General features: G+C 41.0%; 2 protein-coding genes across 6 annotated transcripts in view; one reads left to right on the top strand and one right to left on the bottom strand.

The window, feature by feature from the left end:
• The window catches only part of LOC139538065 (homeobox protein cut-like 1), a 222694-nt gene extending 216625 nt beyond the window's left edge, over positions 1-6069 (bottom strand). For all 3 annotated transcript variants that reach the window (XM_071340016.1, XM_071340018.1, XM_071340017.1), the window contains exon 1: positions 5967-6069. In XM_071340016.1, coding sequence (XP_071196117.1) covers positions 5967-6029 — 63 coding nt within the window. In that variant the 5' untranslated portion in view covers positions 6030-6069. The remainder of the gene's footprint in view (positions 1-5966) is intronic.
• A 3-nt stretch (positions 6070-6072) lies between these two features.
• LOC139538066 (myosin regulatory light chain 2, ventricular/cardiac muscle isoform-like) lies at positions 6073-26049 on the top strand. 3 transcript variants are annotated; one of them, XM_071340021.1, is made up of 6 exons: positions 6073-6299; positions 17744-17909; positions 20116-20220; positions 20454-20532; positions 22766-22814; positions 25832-26049. In XM_071340021.1, exons 2-6 carry the CDS (start codon positions 17798-17800, stop codon positions 25934-25936), a joined length of 450 nt encoding a protein of 149 aa, XP_071196122.1. In that variant the 5' UTR covers positions 6073-6299; positions 17744-17797; the 3' UTR covers positions 25937-26049. The 3 variants fall into 3 exon arrangements, with proteins under 3 accessions (XP_071196122.1, XP_071196120.1, XP_071196121.1); XM_071340019.1 differs by lacking the exon at positions 6073-6299 and adding an exon at positions 13640-14180; XM_071340020.1 differs by lacking the exon at positions 6073-6299 and adding an exon at positions 16884-17007.
• The last annotated feature ends 732 nt before the right edge of the window (positions 26050-26781 follow it).

Raw genomic sequence — 26781 nt, 5'->3', positions numbered from 1 at the left:
TACGTAGGTCAATAGTCTGGTCTGTTGAAGAGCTCAGTGAAAATAATCCTTCCATCAAATTCTTCTCGTGGAGCATAACTCGAAAAGACACACCCATGTCTGTGGCAAGTCTGTGACAACAGAGGGTTAAAAATAACACAGGGGAGCCAAAGCCCAGCCTGTGTCTGCCTGTGTCTGCCACATCATAAATATCAAACTGATATGCATACAGCCAACGGCAGGCCAGCACAAGTTAAGGGCGCGGGGGAGCTCAAATCTCCATGGCGCGGTCATGGGCGACATTGCTTCCTTCACTAATCTCCATATGTTGACGTGTAAAATGCAGGACCACACACAGGCCCGAATGCCTCTGAGAACAGCATTTTACCTGCAGTTGGACACCTTACAAGTATGCGGAATCAACACAGGTGGTATGCTGAGGTGCCGCCCTCCGCCAAGGGACCCTTTAAAACGGCTGAGAACCTATTTGGTAATGGACGTCTAAGAAAAATAAGCTCAGAGGCTGGTCTAAGGGCAAGAGTACTGTACCAGATAAGCTTCTTCTCTCAAGCAAACATCTCTGTACAGAAACAAACACTTTGCTAGCTACTGCAAATGTAAACCAGACACTCCAACCATGCTCTCCATATAATTTAAAATGTAGGCCCAATATCCAATATACCAATATACTGAGTATACCAAACATTAGGAACACCTAATGCTTTGCTGGCTTTAACAGCCGACCAATCAGTTTGCTACCAATTGTATTGGTCGCGTACTCACATTTTGCAGATGTTATCGCAGGTGCAGCGAAATGCTTATTTTTCTAGCTCCAACAGTGCCATAATACTGAACAATACACACAAATTCCCCAAAATAAAATGAAAGAAATCAAGACATTTCAGAATGAGCAATGTCAGAGTCTGGAATATAAAATATACACTGAGTGTACAAAACATTAGGAACACCTTCCTAATATAGAGTTGCACCCCTTTTCCCCACGGAACAGCCTCAATTCATCTGGGCATGGACTCTACAAGGTGTCAAAAGCATTCCACAGGGATGCTGGCCCATATTGACTCCAATGCTTCCCACAGTTGTGTCAAGTTGGCTGGATGTCCTTTGGGTAGTGGACCATTCTTGATACACATGGGAAACTGTTGAGCGTGAAAAACACAGCAGCATTGCAGTTCTTGACACAAACCGGTGTCCCTGGCACCTAATACCATACTCCTTTCAAAGGCACTTAAATATATGCTCTTGTACATTCACCCTCTGAATGGCACACATACACAATCCATGTCCCAAGGCTTAAAAATCGTTATTTAACCCGTCTCCTCCCCTTCATCTACACTGATTGTAGTGAATTTAACAGGTGACATCAATAAGGGATCATAGCTTTCAACTGGTCAGTATGTCATGGAAAGAGCAGGTGTTCTAAATGTTTTTTATAGTCAGTGTACATAATACAGCTCATTCAACATAAAGACCTTACAGTCTGCCTTAATAGTTTGAAAACTGAACTAATTCTGGGAAACTAATAATAGAAAATGTTCATATTATAGCAGAAATTTAAGTTGAAAACAATGTTCAGTGGAAATACAAACACGCTATAATTACAGATTTTACGACTCGTGTCTCAGATGGATCATTTTTATAAAGCACTAGATCAAAAACAGATCTGCGACATTTGGCAGATAAAAGCCATGAAATAATCATAATATTACCATGTGTCAATACATGGGAGGGTTATGAACAAAGTGGCTTATGAAGATCAGACTGACAATCAGACACTAAGGAGAGCGAGTCTTCTGAAGTGGCCCTGTCTGAGAGCTCACATGAGAAATGTGATTGGCACATGGTGAGACAGAGGCAGCTTTTGGGCCACACGGAATGTAAACAGCCAAATCAAACTTAAAATCAGGAGAGCGAGGGCCTGAATACAAAACTGTGGGCGCCCTTTCAACTACAAAGGCAGCCCCGTAATGGTGCCGTTTCAAAGTTTTACACTGAGCTGCCTACTGTAAGCAGCGTAGAGAACATGTCCCAAAAAATGCCCCGACAAGAAACCCTTTTATTCCGAGCTTCATCAAAGGGCCGACAGCAGAGATGCAAGCTCCTGTGGGCTGTCTGTCTGAGATGAGCAGGGAAACATTATTTTACACAATATTTTAATCTGAGAGACTTGTAGGGGTAGTTTGTGTGTGTGGTAATTTCCTTCAAATCCTTAGCCCCTAACTCTGATCTTTGCACATGCACTATCTGTAGTGTGAGCATCCTATATCCTAGTTTCCCTGTTTATTTGATGAATGACATAATATCCAGGACATGAAACAGGAGGTATAATGATAGTGAAGTGGGAGAAGCATTTGTCAATGCATTGGTTCCACCTGGGCTGAGTTAAGCATTGAGCCAAAAATATGGTGCAGTAGGTAGTCTTTCCGACAGGATTGCATGAAAGTACCTGAACAGCTTGTGAAAAAACATTCATATCCTTGTAACTCATTCAATGCCTGCAACACTCTGACAAGCTTCAGACATAGGCCTATAGTTCCAGTTGGAAATAAGCCACTTTAGAATGTCTGGTGGTAAAAAAAGAAACTCCCCATTGGGTTTACCACAACATCTTGGATTCACATTATCTGATGCACTTCCCAGGTAATCCCGTAGTGGAAAGCAGTAGTTCCCTTGTTTGGGATAGTGGCCCCGATACAGAAATCCTATTTCTGCAGAGCCATTTAAGGTTTGTCTTGAAGCTTAATGTCTTTCCAATGTGGAATGCAGCAATATGAAAAGGCTAGAAAACAGAAACAATGTACTGGTTTATCACTTGTAACATGTACATGTATCACTAGAGACTCTTTATTCTGTGAGTCCAATTAAAAGAGTCTGTGGCGGCTTGTGATGAAAAGGCCATATTGCAGCGCCTGAGCATATACTGTCAGAAAGACTCACCGGTGGCAATACCGCAGCAAAGTAAATAAGTAGTCATCAATAATGGAGGTGGAATCTTCAGTGTACTCCCTGCTATCTGGTCTGATCCCCCAGACAGGACTTTGCCTAGTTCCTCTTCAGCTGTCATGACTAATATCATATCATCAGATGGGTCTTACCATGATTATTGTGGGGCTCTTAACACAACCTTTCTTTATGCATACTTTTTGAGAACTATGTATGGCTTTCAAGACTCAATTTACACTCAATTTACACTGTGGGGGGTGTGTAGCAACCAGATGACTAAGCCTTTTGTTTAGAATGATTGATAATAGTAGTTAATGTTTCTGACTAGATTAATGGTTCACTCTTTCTAAACAAATACAAAATACCCCCCCAAAACATTCTGTGTGAGAGAGTATAACACAATAGCCTAAATAATGCAAGATATCTGTGCCAAAATATGTATTACTTAAGCTATAAACATTAGACACATGTCATTATAGCTGAACTTGAGAATATATTTCGTTTCAGAATTCAATTTATCCGGGTTATGACCTTCCAACAAATGCAAATAAAGTAGGCCTATTACAAAATTGCATTATATTTAGATAACAGCGGAGGCAAAGTCATATGAACTTAACAATAACCAAATTAAATGTAATCAATGTTGACTATTGTTAGACAAAATGCAATGCACAACGCTTTAACCATACAATAACACTGCTGCCTATGGATTAATAAGGCAAACAGCACAATGTGCTTCTATCAATTATCAGAGGGGTTACTGTGGGTACAATATCAGGCATTATATTCTGGGCGCCAAAAGCGCACCTCGCGTGAGAATCATAAACCAGTCATAAAAGCGTCAACATGTTCTACATTTCTTTGTTTTAAACCAGAAGGAAAAATATTTTTTGCCAGAAAGGCACAATAGCTTAGGCTACGTGAAAATATTCCTCCCAAAAATCCATGAATCAGTTGAATCCAAAACAGCGAGAACTAATTCCGATGGGGAAAGAACAGTATAGGAGCATAGCAGTCAAATACACCCATATTTTCTTTTCAAACAAATACAATTATTTCAAAAGGCGATGGCAAATGTCGCACCGGGCACAGTAGCTGAGGAAACACATTCCTGTGATTGAGTGTGAGATCAACCTGTTCCCTGGCCGCAGCAGAGCTTGGCTATGGCGGACACTCGGTGGCAAGGAAAACAATGGTCGAGAATAAATGGCATAGGGATGAATAAGAATAACATTTCCGGCACATTTTTTATAATTTAATTAATCTTGGGATGGAAATATTGTCCATTGAAAAATGCACGCATTGTCCCATTCCCCCTCCTGACATGATATGCAAAACCTGTGAGACTCAGAGTGACGTGTACATTTCAAACGCATTCCTTTGATAGTAGCCTAGGGGCCACCTATATCGATATTACGACCCCCATTTGAAAAACATTACTTTCATATGTAAAATGCATGAAAAGACGACAAATCCACGAAATTGGAGTTGAATTGGCTTTTAGTAAGCTACTAGGTTCATTGACATTTAGAAATCAGAAAGAATACAAAAAATTAAAGTAACCCAATAGGCTATTGATTTCAAATGTTTATCTATACTACCTACATAAATAAGTATGTTGTGATTGGTAGTAGGGGTTTGTTTAAATGTGACATACACATTGAGTATCCTTCATGAAAACGAATATATTTGCAAACGTTATCGAATCACATTCATTATGATTCGTCCAATAACACCTAAATTCCATGAGACTATTGATTGTCATTCGCACCCACCAAGCAATTTTCATTTGGGATAACATATTTAGAGATTAGGCTATTTCAAACATTAAACCAATTACATTTGCCCAATATGCAAAAACCACTCTCAAGTTGCTCCTGTCGATTATTCAAGGATCAATTCAAATTCAGTCTTAGATAACTTGAACCTGTTGAAATCAATTTAAAGAAGCGATGTATGAAGTTTGTGTAGGCTACGTGCTTAATTTAAACTGCAGCCTATGTCGATATATGACTTTCGATTGTAAAAACAGATAAACATAGCAAATCATGAAAGCAAAACAACTGTAAAACAGATAAACATAGCAAATCATGAAAGCAAAAGTGGCTCGTGCACTCGTTTAAAATCTATTGAGCGCACAATTCAAACGAAATAAAGCATACAACTTGGTTATTACCTCAATGGTAGGCTAAACTATTTCAGATTAAAAACACGCACATTTGAATTTGGGTAAGCAAATCCATGTCTACAGGATTGCCTATGGCTACGCATAAAGAGTAGAAATCACAATTTCACTGGACTTCCTATCTATAACACTTATTTTTCAACAGATGAACACTACCACGACAAACTATGCGGAAACTAGACATTGGCTAACTGTTTTCATATTATTAAAATAGCTATTAGTCTACACAACACTTCCCTAAATAAAGAGGTCACACTGGGCAAGAGCCTTCGCAAGAGGCTTTTCTCGAATATATTAACTATAAACAGCTATTATGAATAGCATAGTGTCAAAGCATTTCGTATATTTCTTCTTCAAAAGCAATATTTCCCCGTGTAAAACATTTAAGATAACATAAATAAGTCACCTAACTCTTCTGCACCCAACTCGTTTCAGCACCACAGCGCCACCCGCGAGAGCTCTAGACAACAAACGCACTTATTTTCTTTAACAAAATTATTCAAACAAAACGCATCAAGAACATCAAATACATCCTCTCAAAAGTGTTAAATTGCCAGTTTTGCACTAGAATAGTCTTCCATGAGTATTGAATCGCTTTCGGTCCCCAAATTGCCATAGTGACCGCTTCCCCTCGGCCATGATGTCTGATCGATGGGAATTGAACAAAGAGGATCAATTTCCGATCAACGAGAGAGCCGCTTTAATCAATGGGAGAAGAGAGCTCCAAAAGCGGCCACAAACACCGGCAAAGAGGGGCTCAAGAGCGAAGCCACAACTTGACAACGGGTTTCCACACATAAGGCTTCAAGAAAGCAGAGAAACTTGAAGGAAAAAGGCTGACCTGCAGCTGCTGTAAATCTAAGCGCTTCCAATATTGAAACATCGATCCCGCATTGGCCGCCATCTTGAGACATATTGAGACTGAGTGAGAGGCTGATAGAGAGAGCGCGAGGGGCTGGAGTTCAGTAGAAAGGAGGGGGAGCGCGCGCAAAACACGGAGCGGAGCAATTGAACAGGGCCATCGCTTATTGAACATGTGCGCGGAATGGAGTTATTGAACAGGAACCTGTAATATTGAATAGGGCCACGGAATAGAATTATTGAATGGGGGTTGGCAATTTCTTTAACAGCTAAAACACGGGATGGATCTTCCACGTAGATCGTGAACGATGCAGTAAGATTTGTTGTCGAGTGTGCATTTTGGACTGCTTATTCGTTTTTCGACCTGTTATTGCCAATATTGCTATTTCATATTGCTTACTATACATTAGAAAATGATTGCCAAATGTAGTTCCTCGTGTTTTACATTTAGGCTATTGTTTCTGATGTTTCTGTCATTTCTTTGTGCAATTTATTCATCAATGCTCAAATGCATTTAATGATTGTTGGATTAAGATGATCATTCTATAATAGTTCGTTTTTACTCTAGTCATGTTACTAGTTCTTTGTGGCAGCCATCTTTTAAGTCAAACAATTATTTTGTGAACCGTCAGTTCTCTTTCAAGTGAAACAAATTAAAACAAACAAATTAAAACGTATGAACGCCCTTTGTAAATTAAAACGTATAAACAAACGCCCTATTGAAGTGTTCTTACTTGAACAAGCCACCACCAATCAATTGATTGGTAGTTTTATAGTGGGGATATTTGTTGATAAAAAAGGAAACAGTGTCTGATCAAATGCATTTTAATTAGGCCTCTATAGTTTGATCTCGTTATATTGAGGTTGTTAAACTTGATATTAGAAAGGAATCCAATTAATCATGATAAAGCTCTGTAAGGGTTTTAAAAATAACACTGATAGGAGGTTAGACCTATTTTATTGTAAATTAATTCCTGCACAGAATGTTTTACTTGAACTTTTTTAAATAAATGTAGTAATTGCAATGTATAGTTTGCATTGTAAAAGCATTACTATATGTTCATGGACTAATGTTTATTAATACTTCAGCCGTCTCAGCAATGTGTGCTTGAATTTGAACTTGAATTTGGGATAACAGCGCCCCTGTAGGTCTGAAATAGGAATACGAGCAACCTGCTTGAATCTATAGGTTTCAATGTTGTGCTATATACATTATGCTATTTTCGATTGTAAAGTTTCCTTCTTTTGACTTTACAAACTATTCACCAACACCTTTTCTCAGATTTTACAGATCTAAAATAGCCTAAAGTAAACTTAAAGAATTTAATCACAACTTTGGTGTTTTTGTTTATAATAGAGAAAATGTATATATTAAGGTCAAGTAACTCATGTAAACTTTTAACACATTTAAGAACTTGAATATTGCTGGATGTCAGTTTTAATTATTTTAAAGTCCCAAATAAAAAATAATCATGTAATCACAGTGATTATAAAGCCAAGTATTGTTCACTCCTGCACACATACTATTGACATCATTATTTATTTGCCTTAATACAGCAGGCCTGAATGTAGTGTTATCTTTTTATATATATATATTTTCCGTAGTCACAGACTGTTGAACATTTTTGTTATGCTGATAAAGGTTATTTATATAATATACATATATTTATATAATATGAAGTTCAACTTCAATTTGGATTTTGCACTTTTGTTGAACCCTGCACAGTACAAAATGATAAATTTAGCTGTCTTAGAAGCAACCATTTTTTCCAGACTATTTGTATATCATTGTACAAGAATGTTTGTTTCCATGATAATCTGAAAATGTTCCATTCTATTGCATTTGAAGGAAACAGTATAGCCTTTCTAAGTTACCATAGAATCAGAGGCTGTTTCACCCAGCCACAATTGCTCCCGTTGAAAATTCCTGGCTCTTAAAGTTCTTTGGCTCATTAGTGGCAGAATAACTTGTTGAAAAGTAAAGAGAAACACCAGACACATTTAGCATTTAACAAAATCCCATGGCACCGCATGCAAGCCCACTTGAAGAGAAGGAAATGCATACTTGTTCGACCCTGTCATTTGATGCATGTAACCGTACATGTAATTAAGATCCCCCATAAGACCTAGCGCACCAAACTAGTCTGTTCTCCTAAACGTATGGATTTTATCATCACACCCCCAAACAGACATTACGTTATCTAATGAATCATTCTAAGAAGCAAAGAGTAAATTAATGCTTTTAGGTGAAACATCTGTGGATTCTATTAAACCACAAAATGGCCTGCTTGAGAACATATAGAGGCAACCAATTTATACAGCCGATAAACTGATGTACTCAAACAAGTTATCTTAGACTACCTCATTTCAAATTCAATACATTTAGAAGACTACTAAATACTAAGTCAACCATAGGAGCGGGCTGCCATTTATTCATAGTGAGTACAAACCTCCTACAATCCCTCATAAAACCCCTGTCAACTTATTAATGGATGCACTTTCTGTTTATGAGTGACTTTTCCCCCATTCACCCACATACATTTTCTCTCAGTTAATGCTTGGGCTGGGTGGGGTGCACAGTGATTAGAAATCAAACCTGAAAGACAGGCCAGCATGCCCTTTTCAATTGCAGCCAAGGGTATCCTTACCGTGAGAGAGAGAGACATCCTGTCAGTATTATCTCACTGTGTCTGTTCAGTAGTGCACTTTCCCCCACTAGAACCCTCCCAGGCACAGGTAGTGGTCTAGAACATTTTCAATTAAATTATTAGAGTATAGGAGAACATACAAAGGCAAACAAACACTCATACAGTGCCGTCGGAAAGTATTTAGACCCCTTGACTTTATCCACATTTTGTTTCGTTAAAGCCTTAATCTTAAATGGATTAAATCTTTTTTTTTCGCTCATCAATCTACACACAATACCCCATATTGACAAAGCAAAAACAGTTTTTTAGAAATGTTTGCTAATTTATAAAAAATTAAAACTGAAATATCACATTTACACAAGTATTCAGATCCTTTACTCAGTACTTTGTTGAAGCACCTTTGGCAGCGATAACAGCCTCATGTCTTCTTGGGTATGACGCTACAAGCTTGGCACACCTGTATTTGGGGAGTTTCTTCCATTCTTCTCTGCATATCCTCTCAAGCTCTATCAGGTTGGATGGGGAGCGTCGCTACACAGCTATTTTCATGTCTCTCCAGAGATGTTTCAATCGGGTTCAATTTCAGGCCCTGGCTGGGCCACGTAAGGACATTCAGAGACTTGTCCCGAAGCCACTCCTGTGTTGTCTTGGCTGTGTGCTTAGGGTTGTTGTCGTGTTGGAAGGTGAACCTTCGCCCCCAGTCTGAGGTCCTGAGCGCTCTGGAGCAGATTTTCATGAAGGATCTCTCTGTACTTTGCTCTGTTCATCTTTCCCTCCATCCTGACTAGTCTCCCAGTCCCTGCCACTGAAAAACATCCCCACAGCATGATGCTGCCACCACCATGTTTCACCGTAGGGATGGTGCCAGGTTTCCTCCAGATGTGACGCTTGGCATTCAGGCCAAAGAGTTCAATCTTGGTTTCATCAGACCAGAGAATGTTGTTTCTCATGATGTGAGAGTCCTTTAGGTGTCTTTTGGCAAACTCCAATCGGGCTGACATGTTCCTTTTACTGAGGAGTGGCTTCCGTCTGGCCACTCTACCATAAAGGTCTGTTTGGTGGAGTGCTGCAGAAATGGTTGTCCTTCTAAAAGGTTCTCCCATCTCCACAGAGGAACTCTTGAGCTCTGTCAGAGTGACCATCGCGTTCTTGGTCACCTCCCTGACCATGGCTCTTCTCCCCCGATTGCTCAGTTTGGCCTGGCGGCCAGCTCTAGGAAGAGTCTTGGTGGTTCCAAACTTCTTCCATTTAAGAATGATGGAGGACACTGTGTTCTTGGGGACCTTCAATGCTGCATAAATTGTTTGGTACCCTTCCCCAAATCTGTGCCTCGACACAATCCTGTCTCGGAGATCTACGGAATATTCCTTCAACCTCATGGCTTGGTTTTTTCTCGGACATGCACTGTCATCTGTGAGACCTTATATAGACAGATGTGTACCTTTCCAAATCATGTCCAATCAATTAAATTTACCACAGGTGGACTCCAATCAAGTTATAGAAACATAAAAAAAGACCAATGGATACAGGATGCACCTGAGCTCAATTTCAAATCTCATAGCAAAGGGTTTGAATACTTATGTAAAGAAGGTATTTACATGTTATATTTTTAATAATTTAGCAAACATTTCTAAAAACCTGTTTTCACTTTGTCATTATGGGATATTGTGTGTAGATTGATGAGGAAAAAAATATGTTTATCCATTTTAGAATAAGACACAATTGTAACAAAATGTGGGAAAAGGATAGGGGTCTGAGTACTTTCCGAATGCACTATACGTACAGTACAGACAGATAGGTTGGCATATAGACAGACACATGACATGCACACACAATGACCTAATCATAATCATGGATAATATATACAGTTGAAGTCGGAAGTTTACATACACCTTAGCCAAATACATTTAAACTCAGTTTTTCACAATTCCTGACATTTAACCAGAGTAAAAATTCCCTGTCTTAGGTCAGTTAGGATCACCACTTTATTTCATGAATGTGAAATGTCAGAATAATAGTAGAGAGTGATTTATTTCAGCTTTTATTTCTTTCACCACATTCCCAGTGGGTCAGAAGTTTACATACACTCAATTAGTATTTGGTAGCATTGCCTTTAAATTGTTCAACTTGGGTCAAACGTTTCGGGTAGCCTTCCACAAGCTTCCTACAATAAGTTGGGTGAATTTTGGCCCATTCCTGCTGACAGAGCTGATGTAACTGAGTCAGGTTTGTTGGCCGCCTTGCTTGCACATGCTTTTTCAGTTCTGCCCACAGATTTTCTATAGGATTGAGGTCAGGGATTTGTGATGGCCACTCCAATACCTTGATTTTGTTGTCCTTAAGCCATTTTGCCACAACTTTGGAAGTATGTTTGGGGTCATTGTCCATTTGGAAGACCCATTTGCGACCAACCTTCAACTTATTGACTGATGCCTTGAGATGTTGCTTCAATATATCCACATAATTGGCCATCTATTTTGTGAAGTGCATCAGTCCCTCCTGCAGCAAAGCACCCCCACAACATGATGCTGCCACCCCCGCGCTTCACAGTTGGGATGGTGTTCTTCGGCTTGCAAGCCTCCCCCTTTTCCCTCCAAACATAACGATGGTCATTATGGCCAAACAGTTCTATTTTTGTTTCATCAGACCAGTGGACATTTCTCCAAAAAGTACGATCTTTGTCCTCATGTGCAGTTGCAAACTGTAGTCTGGATTTTTTATGACGGTTTTGGAGGAGTGGCTTCTTCCTTGCTGAGCGGCCTTTCAGGTTATGTCGATATAGGACTCGTTTTACTGTGGATATAGATACTTTTGTACCTGTTTCCTCCAGCATCTTCACAAGGTCCTTTGCTGTTGTTCTGGGATTGATTTGCACTTTTTGCACCAAAGTACCTTTATCTCTAGGAGACATAATGCGTTTCCTTCCTGAGCGGTATTACGGCTGCGTGGTCCCATGGTGTTTATTCTTGCGTACTATTGTTTGTACAGATGAACGTGGGACCTTCAGGCGTTTGGAAATTGCTCCCAAGGATGAACCAGACTTGTGGAGGTCTACAATTTTTTTCCTGAGGTCTTGGCTGATTCTTTTTGATTTTCCCATGATGTCAAGCAAAGAGCCACTGAGTTTGAAGGTAGGCCTTGAAATACATCCACAGGTACACCTCCAATTGTCTCAAATTATGTCAGTTAGCCTATCAGAAGCTTCTAAATCCATGACATAATCTTCTGGAATTTTCCAAGCAGTATAAAGGCACTTAGTGTATGTAAACTTCTGACCCACTGGAATTATGATACAGTGAATTATAAGTGAAATATTCTGTCTGTAAACAATTGTTGGAATAATTACTTGTGTCATTCACAAAGTAGATGTCCTAACCGACTTGCCAAAACTATACTTTGTTAACAAGAAATTTGTGGAGTGGTTGAAAAACGAGTTTTAATGGCTCCAACCTAAGTGTATGTAAACTTCCGACTTCAACTGTAGCTAGCTATTACACTCGCATCTGTATCTCACATCACCTCCTCTCACTCTCTGTTTAAGAGGACTTATTCCAATGAAATGCTCAACTCGTAATGAGACTAAATTGGACAACTATTAGTAACTAAATAGAGAAAAAATGAGTTTCGGCTATAAGTTACAGTTCTGAATGGAGAAAAGAAGCTAGAGGTCTCAATTAAGCTAGACTTTTGTAGAAATGTTGAACAAATGTATATTGTCTTTGAAGAGGAGATATTACATTAATCAAAGACAAATCCTGGAGAAAATGTGCTGAAAGCACTTGAGATTTAAATGCATGTATCACTTTTTCTCCCCCCACACATATAGGATTTATTTAAACGATTCTGTCGGCTTCTCTCTCTCTCTCTCTCTCTCTCTCTCTCTCTCTCTCTCTCTCTCTCTCTCTCCATCTATTCCTTTCTCTGCCCTTCTCTCTTTCCCTTTCTCTACATGTCCTCCTCCCCCCTCTCTCTCTCCCTCTTTCTCTCTCCTTTCCTCAGTCTCCCACTCTCTTGCTAGACATTGAGTGAGTGTCGTAGATACGCCGTCAGTCCTGGCCTCATCAGGGCCGTCCATTTAAAGCTAATCATGCATGTGAGTGCGTCAGTATTGCAGGGACCAGCTAGCCCCTCTCTCTCTCTGGGGGCTATCTGTGCCTTAACAAGGCACTTCGGCGTGACGATTGTGTTTGCGCAGCGGAAGATGGGAACTTAACAGACACGGATGGGCAAGTTTGATGAAGGAGCGTTTCCCAACATCTCCTTTCAAAAAAGAAAGAGAGAGAGAGAGAGAGAGAGAGAGGGAGGAAAGAAGGAGAAAGGTGGGGGTAGGGGGCTTTCTGATGATTAATTATGTTTGGGTTTCCCAATTAAAATGGAAAATTACTGTTAATCAACCTGCCAACTTGGTGTGCTGCGTTGAAGAATGGTACCAACGTTTTACATTACATGTACAGGAGGACGTACAGCAGTGAATATCACTTAAAGAAAAATGAATAGTAGCATACACACACATCATAATTCTTAAAATTGAATTCTTATTCAAAATGACAGTACATTATGCACTGAAACTGTAGAGATAAAAATATATAAATTGTGCCGTGGGCTAATTCAAACAAAGCATTGCTATGCAAATGGACTACAACAATAGCAGTGACATGCTGAATGCACATAGGCCATGAGGGAACTGAGAAGGATACACTTTCCTGTCCCCATCTCCCCTGGCTGGGCTCCCTTATGTGACTGTCAGAAAGTCACACACACACATACATGTGCACGCACACACAAATATTCATACAAGTGTGCAGGAAAAGGGATGAAGACAGAGGGGGGAGAGGGGGAACAGAGGAAGCAGTGTAACTCGGGTACAGTAAGAGGAAAGAGCGAGAGAGGAGCCATGTTGAAGTATAGCTCAGAAGGGAGAGGGAGAGAGGGAACATAAGTATAGCTCACACATGAAGAGAGAGGGAGAGAGAAAAGGGGAAAAGAAGAGAGCTGAAATCACACAGGGGAAGAGAGGAAGAGTGAGACATAGGGAGCTGTAGCAGATAGTAGCCCAGGCGTGCAGTGCGGTGCTGAGGAGGGGATTGGGATTTGAGGAGGGCCCCAGTAGACCCCTGAGGCTCTGTGCTCCTCCCCTCTCCTCAGCAAGGGGCTCAGGGAGCACTCAGCCCAGCATCTTCCCTCCCACTGGCAATTTGTTTTCCTAACCCACCAGAGCCTGGTGCTACGACTACCACTACTGCTGTTGCTACTGCTGCTGCCCCTCTCTCTCCCGCTCTCTCTCTCTCTCCCTTTCTCTCTCTCTGACTTGTTCTCCCTCTCTCGCTCTCTCTCAGTCAGGGCCCTCTGGGGAGCCCAATTAGGGCCGTCTCCCCCACACGAAGATCTACCCATGACTCCCCGCTTCTCCTCCTCGTCTTTTTTTAATCAAATAAGAATTCTCTGGAGGCTAGTCCTTGTTTTAAGGAGACGGCATGCTGAATTAAATTTTAATTAAGGAAATGCTAGCCTTTTAGAAGACATCGGAAATGAATGGAATTGGGAGGGTGAGTTGAAAGCCACCCAGCGAGTATTGTTGGGTGCTTGTCTGTGGGAGTGTTTGTGTGTATGTGGGGGATGGAATGTAAATCATATTATAGTGCCATTATTGGTTCAAGTAGAGGTTCATCATTGGAATAATTTGATAGATTATTAATGTCATATCATATTGCATTACTATATATCAGACAGAAATAAAAACAAATATTCTGTGGGATAAATATACATTATTTTTCAGGTACTTACTAAATATGTCAACAAAGTTAATGGACTAACATCAAAGATGGAGGTTCATCCACTCTCTCTACCTGGTATTGTTTAGTTTCACTGTAAATTGAAACGGTATAAAGTATGATCAGTGCCCTTCTCTGGGAATACGTCGCCATCTACTGACAATCATATGAAATTACTATTTAGCTGAGGTATATAATATCCTTCTGTAAGAGATAGCTAAACCACTTAGTATATGTATTAATTCATTAACATATTTTCACCTTCCAAAAAAGCTTTGTTAATGCACGGTACTGTACCTTGCTTGGCATTATCTTTCATTATCTCTGCAGAATCTAGGAGTTCCCTCACCCTAATTTTGGGATGGCAGGTAGCCTAGTGGTTAGACTGTTGGGCCAGTAACTGAAAGGTTGGTAGATCGAATCCCTGAGCTGACAAGGTACAAAGCTGTCGTTCTGTCCCTGAACAAGGCAGTTAACCCACTAGTCTGTCATTGTAAATAAGAATTTGTTCTTAACTGACTTACCTAGTTAAATAAAAAATGTACCTTCTGTAATAGTTCAAGCTTGTTCTTCTAGGCTGAGGTTTTGCCATACGCTTACAGTTATTAAATCTCAGATCTCCACAATTGTTTAGGGGGAAGGGGTCAATTTCAGATAGGGTGTCTGTATGAGCTTGATCTCAATTTCACAGTTAGCAACCGCAATTTAATCACCGGGGGGCGCTGAAGGCCTAACTGATGGAGTGGCCTATAATAAATTGAGCTGGCCAAAGCCCTATGACAACAGTGAGCTTCAGGTGGATCAGGTGGATCAGATGGATCCTTTCCCCCTGTCAAGGAATTAGTCAACACAGACAAAACATTCACTGGGAAGTGTCTAATAATAGGGACTACACTCAAAGATGCGCATACTCTCACAGGGCTAAATTCTAATATGAGAGACACATATGCAAAACTTGGATTTTTGTGCAAATGTGAGACCTTGTCCCTGTCTCTAAGCCTTTATTTCTCCTCTCCGTGTGGACAGTGGATCTGAAAGGAATGCCATTTGGCCATTCGGCAAACACTCCCCTGAGTCAGATATAACTAGAGTACATATTGTGCATGTAGCCCTACATGCAGTAGGGGGAGAATTCTAGAAGTGATTGACATGTCTGGTAGTCTATGATGTGAATACAGTGATTGACAGGGCTGTGTGGAAATGGAGGAGGGCCTTGAGGGTGCAAGAATAATGCTTGGAAGGAGTCCAAGTCATCTGTGTTAGTGGAGGAATGCAGTGCCCATGGCACTGTTGCCCCTGGAGACCTTGACTCCTCGCCGCTCCCTCTGCTTGGAGAAGCACCCAACATGGACACAACCCTCCATTGGCCCTCCGTGAATATCCTCACCCTGGTCCACACAATGTCGTGCCAGGGGCCACAGCAATAGGACATTCTCCACAGTCTTCAAAGTCTCCCCAAACCCATTCGTTATACGAGCAAATTTTATTTTACTGTACACACACGCACGTGCACACTCACACGCACGCACGCACGCACGCACGCACGCACGCACGCACGCACGCACGCACGCACACACACACACACACACACACACACACACACACACACACACACACACACACACACACACACACACACACACACACACACACACACACACCTATGTATCACTCAGCTAAAATAGGCCTCTCTCCTGTGGAGATGAGTTACTGCCGTCTGACACAACAATGGTCACCTGTTTTCCACACAAACATATAAAGCGCCGCCAGCACAACAGCAATCCATATCTGTACAACTGAGGTCAATAGGAGCTATTTTATCGCTTGACCATTCAATCTGAAGGGCTTATGTTTCTATCAAGAATCTGGTGTTTGGCTTATACTACCCAGACACATCTGTGCTGCCAATAGTGACATACTTTGGTCCCAAAATACTATTTCAGAAATAAATGTTGAACTGTGAGCACAACTGAATTGTTTGACAAAAGTGAGCTATCTTGAGTGTGCAGCTGACTTGAGCTGTGTCAATGTTATTTACTGCAGTCATCGCTGTAGTGGTTGCTCAATGCTCAACTCTCTAAAGAAACATCTTAGGTGTTGATTATAATGTTTAATTGTGAGACAATGCAACAGTTTAGTGTTCAACAATGCCTGCCATGACCTCAGTGCCCTTATCCGATCCAGTCATGGTGTCCAACCCTCCTATTAGTGAAACCCTTTTTCTAAGAGTGTACAGGACCTGTGAAGTCTGAGGCATTCTCACGTATTTACAACTACCCATACCCCCCCCCCCCCCCCCCCCCAGCCCCCTCTCGAGGATAGGTGCCAGAACTTCTAACCGTGTCCCCTGCTTCTAAGATAGTGTGTCACTTAAACTGTTCAGAGCCACAGCACCCCTGCATGGGTCAATTACAATGGGTGGCTGGGGGCGGTGGGTGTTAGTCCTTTATATGGCTGGCATGCCTAGGGTAATGTCCCCCCATTGTCTAAACATAGTGCAGGTGGGCAGAGGAGCCAAATGTTTTGCTATATAAGTAACCAGGGTCACTTTTTAGTGTTCTCTCAAGAGTAAGTGAACAACTGAGAAACTCCTAACACAATGGTAAGAATGACACCTCCTTCACTCTCTCCTCTCTACTTGTCTTCATCTTCACCTTGAGGTTAACTAGGTGTCTCACTTCTATGGTGTCTAGGATGCTGAGAGTTCTTGGAGTAGCTAAACTTACTTCAGAAGTAGACACCTGTTAATGTTTTTAAATGCATTTATTCAAACTCTATTAATAGCCATGTAGTTTTGTGACTGGATGCTGTGCTCTGTAGCTCAATGTTAGATGTTCAGTTTTGGTTGTGCATTTGAAATACAATCCAGTAAATGATGACCTATTATTTTTTAGGAAATATAACAGTAATTATATTATTACTGTTATATTACTGTAATATTACATGATACTGTCAAAACATCATAATGTCACTGTATGCAATCTGTATCAAAATGTATGCAAGCTGTTGCTATTCATCATAACATCAAAGAACTTGTCATTTTCCTGTGTACCGATGTAGGATCTTATTTTGATCACCCTGTTGCAGGAGAACCTTACATTGAAGGACATGTAAAACTTGTAGTGTATTTTAGGTTTAAAAAGGCTTCTGATGTTCAGAAATGTCTAATTTCAACTTTTAGACTTGATTTTCCCTTACGAAAAAATGTATGAACCCCAACAAAAATGTCCATTAATTATAATCCACATACTGTAATAATTCACATTTCCTGTTGCTGCAGGATTATTTTCCTGCTGTAGCAAACTAGCTCAAATTAAGATCCTACCTCTGTATCTCAGGCACCCAAGAAGGCAAAGAAGAAGGCAGCAGAGGCCAGCTCCAATGTGTTCTCCATGTTTGAGCAAGCCCAGATCCAGGAGTTCAAGGAGGCTTTCACAATCATGGACCAGAACAGAGACGGTTTCATTGACAAGAGTGACCTGAGGGACACCTTCTGCGCTCTGGGTGAGCTAAGGCTAATGTTAGTAACTCCTCTGGAGAATTCCCTTTGCATTATAAAAGGGGTGGGTGAGGTTATCATCCTTGGAGAAGTAGTTGCGCAAGGGATAATCAACAAGGGCTATGCGTTCTATGGAGAATAATGAACGCATGGAGATGCATTTTTTTTCTCCAGAGAACGCATAGAGCCCCGGGTTGACTATCCCTTGCGTAACTACTTCTCCAAGGATGTGGCTACAATTTAACACATTTGGCGCTATAAATGCGTTAATTTGCTGGATGAAATGTGTTTGGCATCCACTGAAGTAGCTAGCAAGCCAATCAGACAGCTACAGTAGTTACCCTGGTAACCAAACAGACTTGCTAGTTTAGCTAACCAAACCATCAGCCCTAGCTTGCTTTTATTAAAACCGAATTCAACAATGACAATGTTTTCAATTCAACTTTTGCTTTCAAAAGCAGCTCTAACAGAACATGTAAGAATTAACTATAGCCATTACATTCTAGCCTGCTGATAGCTACCATGCATAGGTGTGCTAATGAGTGTTCTTACGCACGACGCAACGTGCAGTGCCTGGATACAGAAGTAGCTAGCCAGTTAGCTTGGGTGCTTGACTGACATTGTGAGGTCAGAACGTTCGGGTGAACCCTACACATCGGCCATGCGCTCTGAACGCTCAGAGAGCGACACGTTTTGATTTTAGGAACAGACAATCTGACAGCACAGTTGCAGTCACCAACGCTCTGGATAACATAACAGCCTAACCAGCTCTGCTAGGGCGACTAATGTTCAGTGAGCTGTTTATCAACTTTAAAAGCAAAATTACTTTCCCATTGTTCCTCAACTGTAGTGTATGATATACCATTTGTTGCTCTGAGTCTCTACTTTTATCCAATGTAAAAAACACCATTTCAAATGTTGCTACATAAGACCGATTTGAGCCTGTCGGTCACATATTGGCCATATACAGTACCACAAACCCTTGCGTTGGGTCATGCCTAAGAACAGCCCTTAGCCATGGTATATTGGCCATAAACCACACCTCCTCGGGCCTTATTGCTTAATCTTGAATGCTGATTGGTTAAAATCGTATTCCAGCTCGTGTCAATTCCACAAGTTACCACTGGCTAAATCTGTGACATTAAAATGCCTGTTTACTCTGTTCAATTTGACTGCACAATCCACTGCCTCATCAGCCAAGCCAAGCAATTTATAAACTTGATCTCCATTACAAAAAGCATCTAGACATTATCTCACATTTATTTTAGACTAACATCTAGTTTTCAACAGCAGAGATCTGTATAAAACTTGCTGTCTATCTCTCCAACATCTGCAACATTGTTTCAATATTCAAATTCGATTTCCAACTGTCCCATAGTAATGATGGTGTCAGGAGTCGGGATGAGACAGACAGGCAGGCAGCGTTTCTCAGCCAGTCGAAATCATGAATCAGCTGCATCCTTTTTATGGATATATACAAAGAAATAAAACGAAACGAAGTGCAACTAGTTTGCAGTCTTTCCAGCTTCAGTTTGAAGTAATCGTGTTAGCTGTGTTGTTGGCTAGGTCTTCTGAACAACAGTGTCCTGACGAGTGAGAAAATGTTCACGCCTCATTAGCTCATTGTTATGGATGTATATCTTGTGGAAGGATGAAATAGTATGAATAAATTCATAAAAATAACGTTTTTAATTAAAAATGTCAATCATTATTTGAATATGTCGGTAACCCGTTGTATAAAAGTGATAACAACACCTGTGCCAGTAGGTCCTCCAAACACCGGCTTATCGGGCAGTATCACTTAATTATAAACTGGTTATCAGCGTAATTATACCAGTAAATACATGGTATATGGTCTGATATACCACAGCTTTCAGCCAATCAGCATTCAGGGCTCAAACCACCCAGTTTTATAACGGGAAATAATGCACTCTATAATGCCCTTTAAGCCAATCAGAAAAAAGTATTCAACAATGCCATGGTTGGTTTAAAGTAGTTTAACACACCCTCTCTCCTCTAGCTATCTCCAATGAGACTGTAATGATTGCTTCACAAAACACAAAAATTGATTTAGAGAATGACTGATCCAACTGATCCATCTCTGACCATAAGACCTGTGCTGCTGTACTTTCCCACTTTCCCCACCTGGTCATGTGAGTGATCCCAATGAACTCTGACCTGTATCTCTTCCTGTCCTGTGTGTCTCTGCAGGCCGTCTCAATGTGGGTAATGATGAGCTGGACGAGATGCTGAAGATGGCCCCTGGACCCATCAACTTCACCATATTCCTCTCCATGTTTGGCGAGAAGTTGAAAGGTCAGGCAACACCCCTGTATGGCCGACTAGGGCTTGCACATGTCATAGATAGTGCATCACATGTAAACAGAAGAATTATGGCTAGATAATGCTTTACAACAATCATATATTCAGACAGAAATTAAGAACTAGAATTATAATGAGGAAAATTGTATTTTCCTTTAGTGACATTTTCCCACGGTGCACTGTTTAGACAGACCAGCTGTATGTCTGAAACATGTGTCTTCTCTCAGGTACTGATCCTGAAGAGACCATTATTAACGCCTTCAAGATCTTCGACCCCGAGGGACAGGGCGTCCTCAAGGGAGAAGAGTAAGGATTTTATGAACTCTAATACCATCAAACATTGAAACAGTACCTGTAGCTCTTTCCCCTGGGCATGCAGTACAGTCAGTAATGATCAAATTCCTAAAATTATCTAATTAGTCGCTTTAGGAATTATTCCATAAGGGCTTGATCCCAGTTTTGGAATTCATGCCTTGAGAGAACTGAGTCAGAATATAGGGATCAATAAAATGAAGCCATCTATGCATATTCGTCTCCGTTTCCGCACCAACTGGTAGATAGTTTGATCTTCTAGATTATTTAGGTTAAGAAAGTATGTATGAATATTTTTTTTTAACTGTTTTGAGAGCCTTTATGCTCTAAATATATTGATTAATAAAAAATACAGTGGTTTGATTTATCCTGAAAGTTGTCATATTCAAGTTTAATCCATAAAATATTGGAAGGTGGAGAAAAGTTTACAATAGGGGTTGAACAATAATTTTATGCATCTACCCTAATTCTCACTAATCATGGAACTGTATTACAATGGTCCTGTCGTCATGAACAGTGCGCCAGGCTCCAGGTTTAACCTGCTACGTGTGGTCTGAGATCCATAATGATTAAAATAGGCTACATGTCCCAAATTATTGCGCAATGTTAGCCTAATATGATCCACTAATGCTAGCGACCCAAGAAGGACATGACAGAGGAAAGAATTATAAAAGGAATTGAATGTTGCGAAAATAAATGTATGTGGCTATTACTGATAGTGGCTACTGATAGTGGCTAATATTTAACATGATGCAAATTGTTCAAATAAAACAGAGAAAAGCCTGGGCATATAATCAAAACATTCAAAAGCGCATACATCAATTTGGCAAGTTCAGCCCTACAGAAGCCTATAGCTTGGGTCTCCAAATTTCGTCCACGCAAATTATGAGGGCATACAATACAAATTCGGAATAACGGCACAGCTATTTATATTCTATTTCACCGTGGAAAAGGGGCCGCAATAGCCTACATGTCATGTTGATATGATTTTCAGTTTGCTTCCATACGGCTGGTTTCACAATCTCATCTCCAGAGATCATAAGGAAAAAATAATCTAAAACAATTGCTTTATGTATTTACAATCCCATGTTCCAAACAGATTACACATTTACCTAGCTCAAGTTGTAAATTACAGTGCATGGAGAATGGTGTTATTTATATCGTAAAAAAATTAAGTAGACACTTTTTCCACTTAGAACCGGTAGGTTCGCTAGATCTTATTCATGGTTCCTCTTACGTAAAATTGGTGGAATTGTGAGGGAATTAAATCAAGGCCAGAATACAGCGTATCTGTAGACACACCTCTGCCACACCTTCATTTATTCGAGCTCCACCTCAAACGAGTAGTGTGTGAATAGCATGCTATTCTCATGCTTAAATTCAAGGTCAGATTACGCATAGAGAGAAAAGCGCATAGACAGGTATTTACGTGCCATTTACACACGCTTAACTCAAGTCTGAATCAGGGCCTACAGATGTAGGATCTTAATTTGATCACTCTTTTGTTGCTGAACATTTTCCTGCACAGCAGGAAATTCACACTTGTAGTGTATTCTAGGTTTAAAAAGGCTTTTAAAGTTTGTAATTTCCACTTTAAAATGTCAGACTTGATTTGCCCTAACGAAAAATGGATCAACCCCTACAATTTTTTTTCCATTTATTATAATCCACATAATAATTCCTATTTCTGTTGCTGCAGGATTATTATTAGCCAGTTTGCTACAGCAGGGGAAAAATTAAGATCCTACATCTGTAAGTCATTAGCTACACTCTTAGAAAAAATTGTAATTTGGCTGTCCCCATAGGAGAACCCTTTTTGGTTCCAGGTAGAACCCTTTTGAGTTCCATGTAAAACCCTCTGTAGAAAGTGTTCTTCATGGAACCCAAAAGGGTTCTTCAAAGGCTTCTCCAATGGGGACAGCCAAAGCACCTTTTTTTCTAAGAGTGTACTACAGTAAGGCATTAGATTAATTTAAAAAAATGACTAAATTCTAATCTATTGAACATCTCTTTTTTGATTGCTGATAATTATCCATCAGTGATAGCGTCGCTAGTTTTATAGTCATGGATTCTTGTTGAGCAAAGAGACCTTTTCTTGTAGAATGTTGCAAGTGTTTTAGGAAATAATTAAGGAAGAATGTGTAACTCCTTGGGGTCAACTCTGAGAAAATAACTCCCTGTCACGGTTGATGTGCTGTACCTAACGAATCATCGTTTTCCCTTCCAGTATCAAATATTACATCATGTCTCAGGCGGACAAGTTCACCGAAGCTGAGGTAATGTCCTTCTCTCAAGTTTCTGATGCTCAGTGGGATTTGGGTTTGGAATCGGGTCTACTTTTTTGTTGTTGACTCATACCTAATTTCCTGTCAGAGTCCCATCTATCACACAGGTCCATTTTGTACATGTCCATTTCTAACCTATTTATCAGTGACCCTGAGCCCCATCAGGGCCCAGAAATGCTATGGAACAAACGCATCCCGCAGACCACTCCTCACAAAAGAGATCCTGTGTTTCATCACAAAGACAGTGAATCTGATCTGAGTCCCCATCAAATCAAATCAAAACACATTTTATCAGTCACATGTGCCAAATAGAACAGGTGTAGACATTACAGTGAAATGCTTACTTACGAGCCCCTAACCAACAATGCAGCCATATCTCAGACTGGCCAATAAAAATAGAAGATTAAGATGGGCAAAAGAACACAGACACTGGACAGAGATATGGCTTTTTCTTTGCAACTCTGCCTAGAAGGCCAGCATCCCGGAGTCGCCTCTTCACTGCTGATGTTGAGACTGGTGTTTTGCGGGTACTATTTAATGAAGCTGCCAGTTGAGGACTTGTGAGGCGTCTGTTTCTCAAACTAGACACTCTAATGTAATTGTCCTCTTGCTCAGTTGTGCACCGGGGCCTCCCACTCCTCTTTCTATTCTGGTTAGAGACAGTATTCGCTGTTCTGTGCAGGGAGTAGTACACAGCATTGTACGAGATCTTCAGTTTCTTGGTAATTTCTCACATTGAATAGCCTTCATTTCTCAGAACAATAATAGACTGATTAGCTTCAGAAGAAAGGTCTTTGTTTCTGGCCATTTTGAGCCTTTAATCGAACCCCCAAATGCTGATACTCCAGATACTCAACTAGTCTAAAAAAGGCCAGTTTTATTGCTTCTTTAAATCAGCTCAACAGTTTTCAGCTGTGCCAACATAATTGCAAAAGGGTTTTCTAATGATCAATTAGCCTTTTAAAATGATAAACTTGGATTAGCTAACACAACGTGCCATTGGAACACAGGAGTGATGGTTGCTGATAATAGGCCTCTGTACGCCTATGTAGATATTCCATATTGTTGCTGTTTCCAGCTACAATAGTCATTTACAACATTAACAATGTCTACACTGTATTTCTGATCAAATTGGAGTTATTTTAATGGACAAAAAAGGGCTTTTCTTTAAAAAACAAGGACATTTCTACAGTCAGTGACCCCAAACTTTTGAACGGTAGTGTACATGTAGGTAGAGTTATTAAAGTGACTATGCATAGATAACAACAGAGAGTAGCAGCGGTGTAAAAGGGGGGGCAATGCAAATAGTCTGGGTAGCCATTTGATTAGATGTTCAGGAGTCATATGGCTTGGGGGTAGTAGCTGTTTAGAAGCCTCTTGGACCTAGACTTGGTGCTCCGGTACCGCTTGCCGTGCGGTAGCAGAGACAACAGTCTATGACTAGGATGGCTGGAGTCTTTGACAATTTTTAGGGCCTTCTTCTGACACCGCCTGGTATAAAGGTCCTGTATGGTAGGAAGCTTTGCTCCAGTGATGTACTGGGCCGTACGCACTACCCTCTGTAGTGTCTTGCGATCGGAGGCCGAGCAGTTGCCATACCAGGCAGTGATGCAACCAGTCAGGATGCTCTCGATGGTGCAGCTGTAGAACCTTTTGAGGATCTGAGGACCCATGCCAAATCTTTTCAGTCTCTTGAGGGGGAATAGGTTTTGTCGTGCCCTCTTCACGACTGTCTTGGTGTGCTTGGACCATGTTAGTTTGTTGGTGATGTGGACACCAAGGAACTTGAAGCTCTCAACCTGCTCCACTACAGCCCCGTCGATGAGAATGGGGGCGTGCTCGGCCCACTTTTTCCTGTAGTCCACAATCATCTCCTTTGTCTTGATCACATTTAGGGAGAGGTTGTTGTCCTGGCACCACACGGCCAGGTCTCTGACCTCCTCCCTATAGGCTGTCTCGTCATTGTCGGTGATCAGGCCTACCACTGTTGTGTCATCGGCAAACTTAATGATGGTGTTGGAGTTGTGCCTGGCCGTGCAGTCATGAGTGAACAGGGAGTACAGGAGGGGACTGAGCACGCACCCCTGAGGGGCCTGTGTTGAGGATTAGCGTGGCGGATGTGTTGTTACCTACCTTTACCACCTGGGGCGGCCCGTCAGGAAGTCTAGGATCCAGTTGCAGAGGGAGGTGTTTAGTTCCAGGGTCCTTAGCTTATTGATGAGCTTTGAGGGCACTATGATGTTAAACACTGAGCTGTAGTCAATGAATAGCATTCTCACATAGGTGTTCATTTTGTCCAGGTGGGAAAGGGCAGTGTGGAGTGCAATAGAGATACCACGTCCTGGTAATCCGTCTGGCCCTGTGGCCTTGGGAATGTTGACCTGTTTAAAGGTCTTACTCACATCGGCTGCGGAGAGCGTGATCACACAGTCTTACGGAACAGCTGGTGCTGTCATGCATGTTTCAGTGTTATTTGCCTCGACGCGAGCATAGAAGTAGTTTAGCTCGTCTGGTATGCTCGTGTCACTGGGCAGCTCTCGGTTGTGCTTCCCTTTAAGTCTGTAATGGTTTGCAAGCCCTGCCACATCCGACATGCGTCAGAGCCGGTGTAGTACGATTCGATCTAGAGCACTGACCCATTCTAACTATATATGCACAGGAACCCTATGTACTTACAGTGACCTAATGCAGTACTACTGAGTCCCTTGGAGACCATGGTATGTCTTTCTTAAAAGCACATGGATGCGTTCACAGAAATAACTCACATTAATATTGCATGCGTGTTTACCATGGCTTGTTTTCATAGCATAAAGCAAAACCATGAGTGGAGATTCCTGTCTCATCCAGGCTTACTCAAAGAAGGCCTTATCCTGACTTGAGATGCGTGTGTTCACTTCTATTTAAACTAAATATACACACCAAATTCAGCTCAAAGTGCAAAAGGGCTAAGTTAATTTATTGTTTCAACCCATGACCTAGCGTGACCGTTGTGTGCTTTACTCATCCAGGTTGAAGACATGTTCACAAACTTCCCCCTGGACGTCGCCGGCAATCTGGACTACAAGAACCTGTGCTACGTTATCACCCACGGAGAGGACAAGGAGGCGGAGTAAAGGAACCAATCACAACCTTCAAATCACCCGACCAATCACCTCCGACAGCCAACTACACATCATCACCCTTTCCACATCTCACCATTCTGACAATAAAAACGTAGTAAAAAGGACTATGGTGTTAATAAGGCATTGTCATTTGAACTCCAAGATGAAGGTGTTGAAAGTGAAGAGTTGATTGGGGTCAGAGGTAATGCTTAACAATGTATTCTATATAAGGTGGGAATAGCCTTTTGCATATTTCAGATACCTTCAAGTCGCAGGAGTTCACAGAGGTTAAGGGAAGAAGAAGAGTGCTATAGGGATACACATAAAACACCATGCTTCAGATTGCCCTTACATAATAGGAGTTTGGTGACTGATTCAGATTCATCCTCTCTGTCCCATTTGTCCATTGTGTTACATTACATCACTGTTCACAGTATTTATGGAAATTCATAAGAATTCGAGACTCAAATAAGTTGAGCAGCAAGCCAGAGTACATTACATTGTGCATGTAAAATACCACAAGTTATACTGAAGATCAACATAAGACAGGTTCTTACATTATTTATATCTACTCAAAAATTGGGTACAATTTGAAATAAAAAATGTTAAGGCAAAAATCGTCTAATTTACAGTATGTGTCTGTCACGTTCCTGACCTGTTTTCTGTTTAGTTTTGTGTGTTAGTTGGTCAGGACGTGAGTTTGGGTGGGCATTCTATGTTGTCTGTTTCTATGTTGGTTTAGGGTTGCCTGGTATGGCTCTCAATTGGAGGCAGGTGTTTGGCGTTCCTCTAATTGAGAGTCATATTTAGGTAGGCTGTTCACAAGGTTTGTTTGTGGGTGGTTGTCTCCTGTGTCT

The sequence above is a fragment of the Salvelinus alpinus genome, chromosome 13 (genome assembly GCF_045679555.1).
Source record: "Salvelinus alpinus chromosome 13, SLU_Salpinus.1, whole genome shotgun sequence".
NCBI lineage: Eukaryota > Metazoa > Chordata > Actinopteri > Salmoniformes > Salmonidae > Salvelinus > Salvelinus alpinus.
The sequence above is the reverse complement of the archived record's forward strand: the minus strand, read 5'-3'. Positions and strand labels throughout refer to the sequence as shown.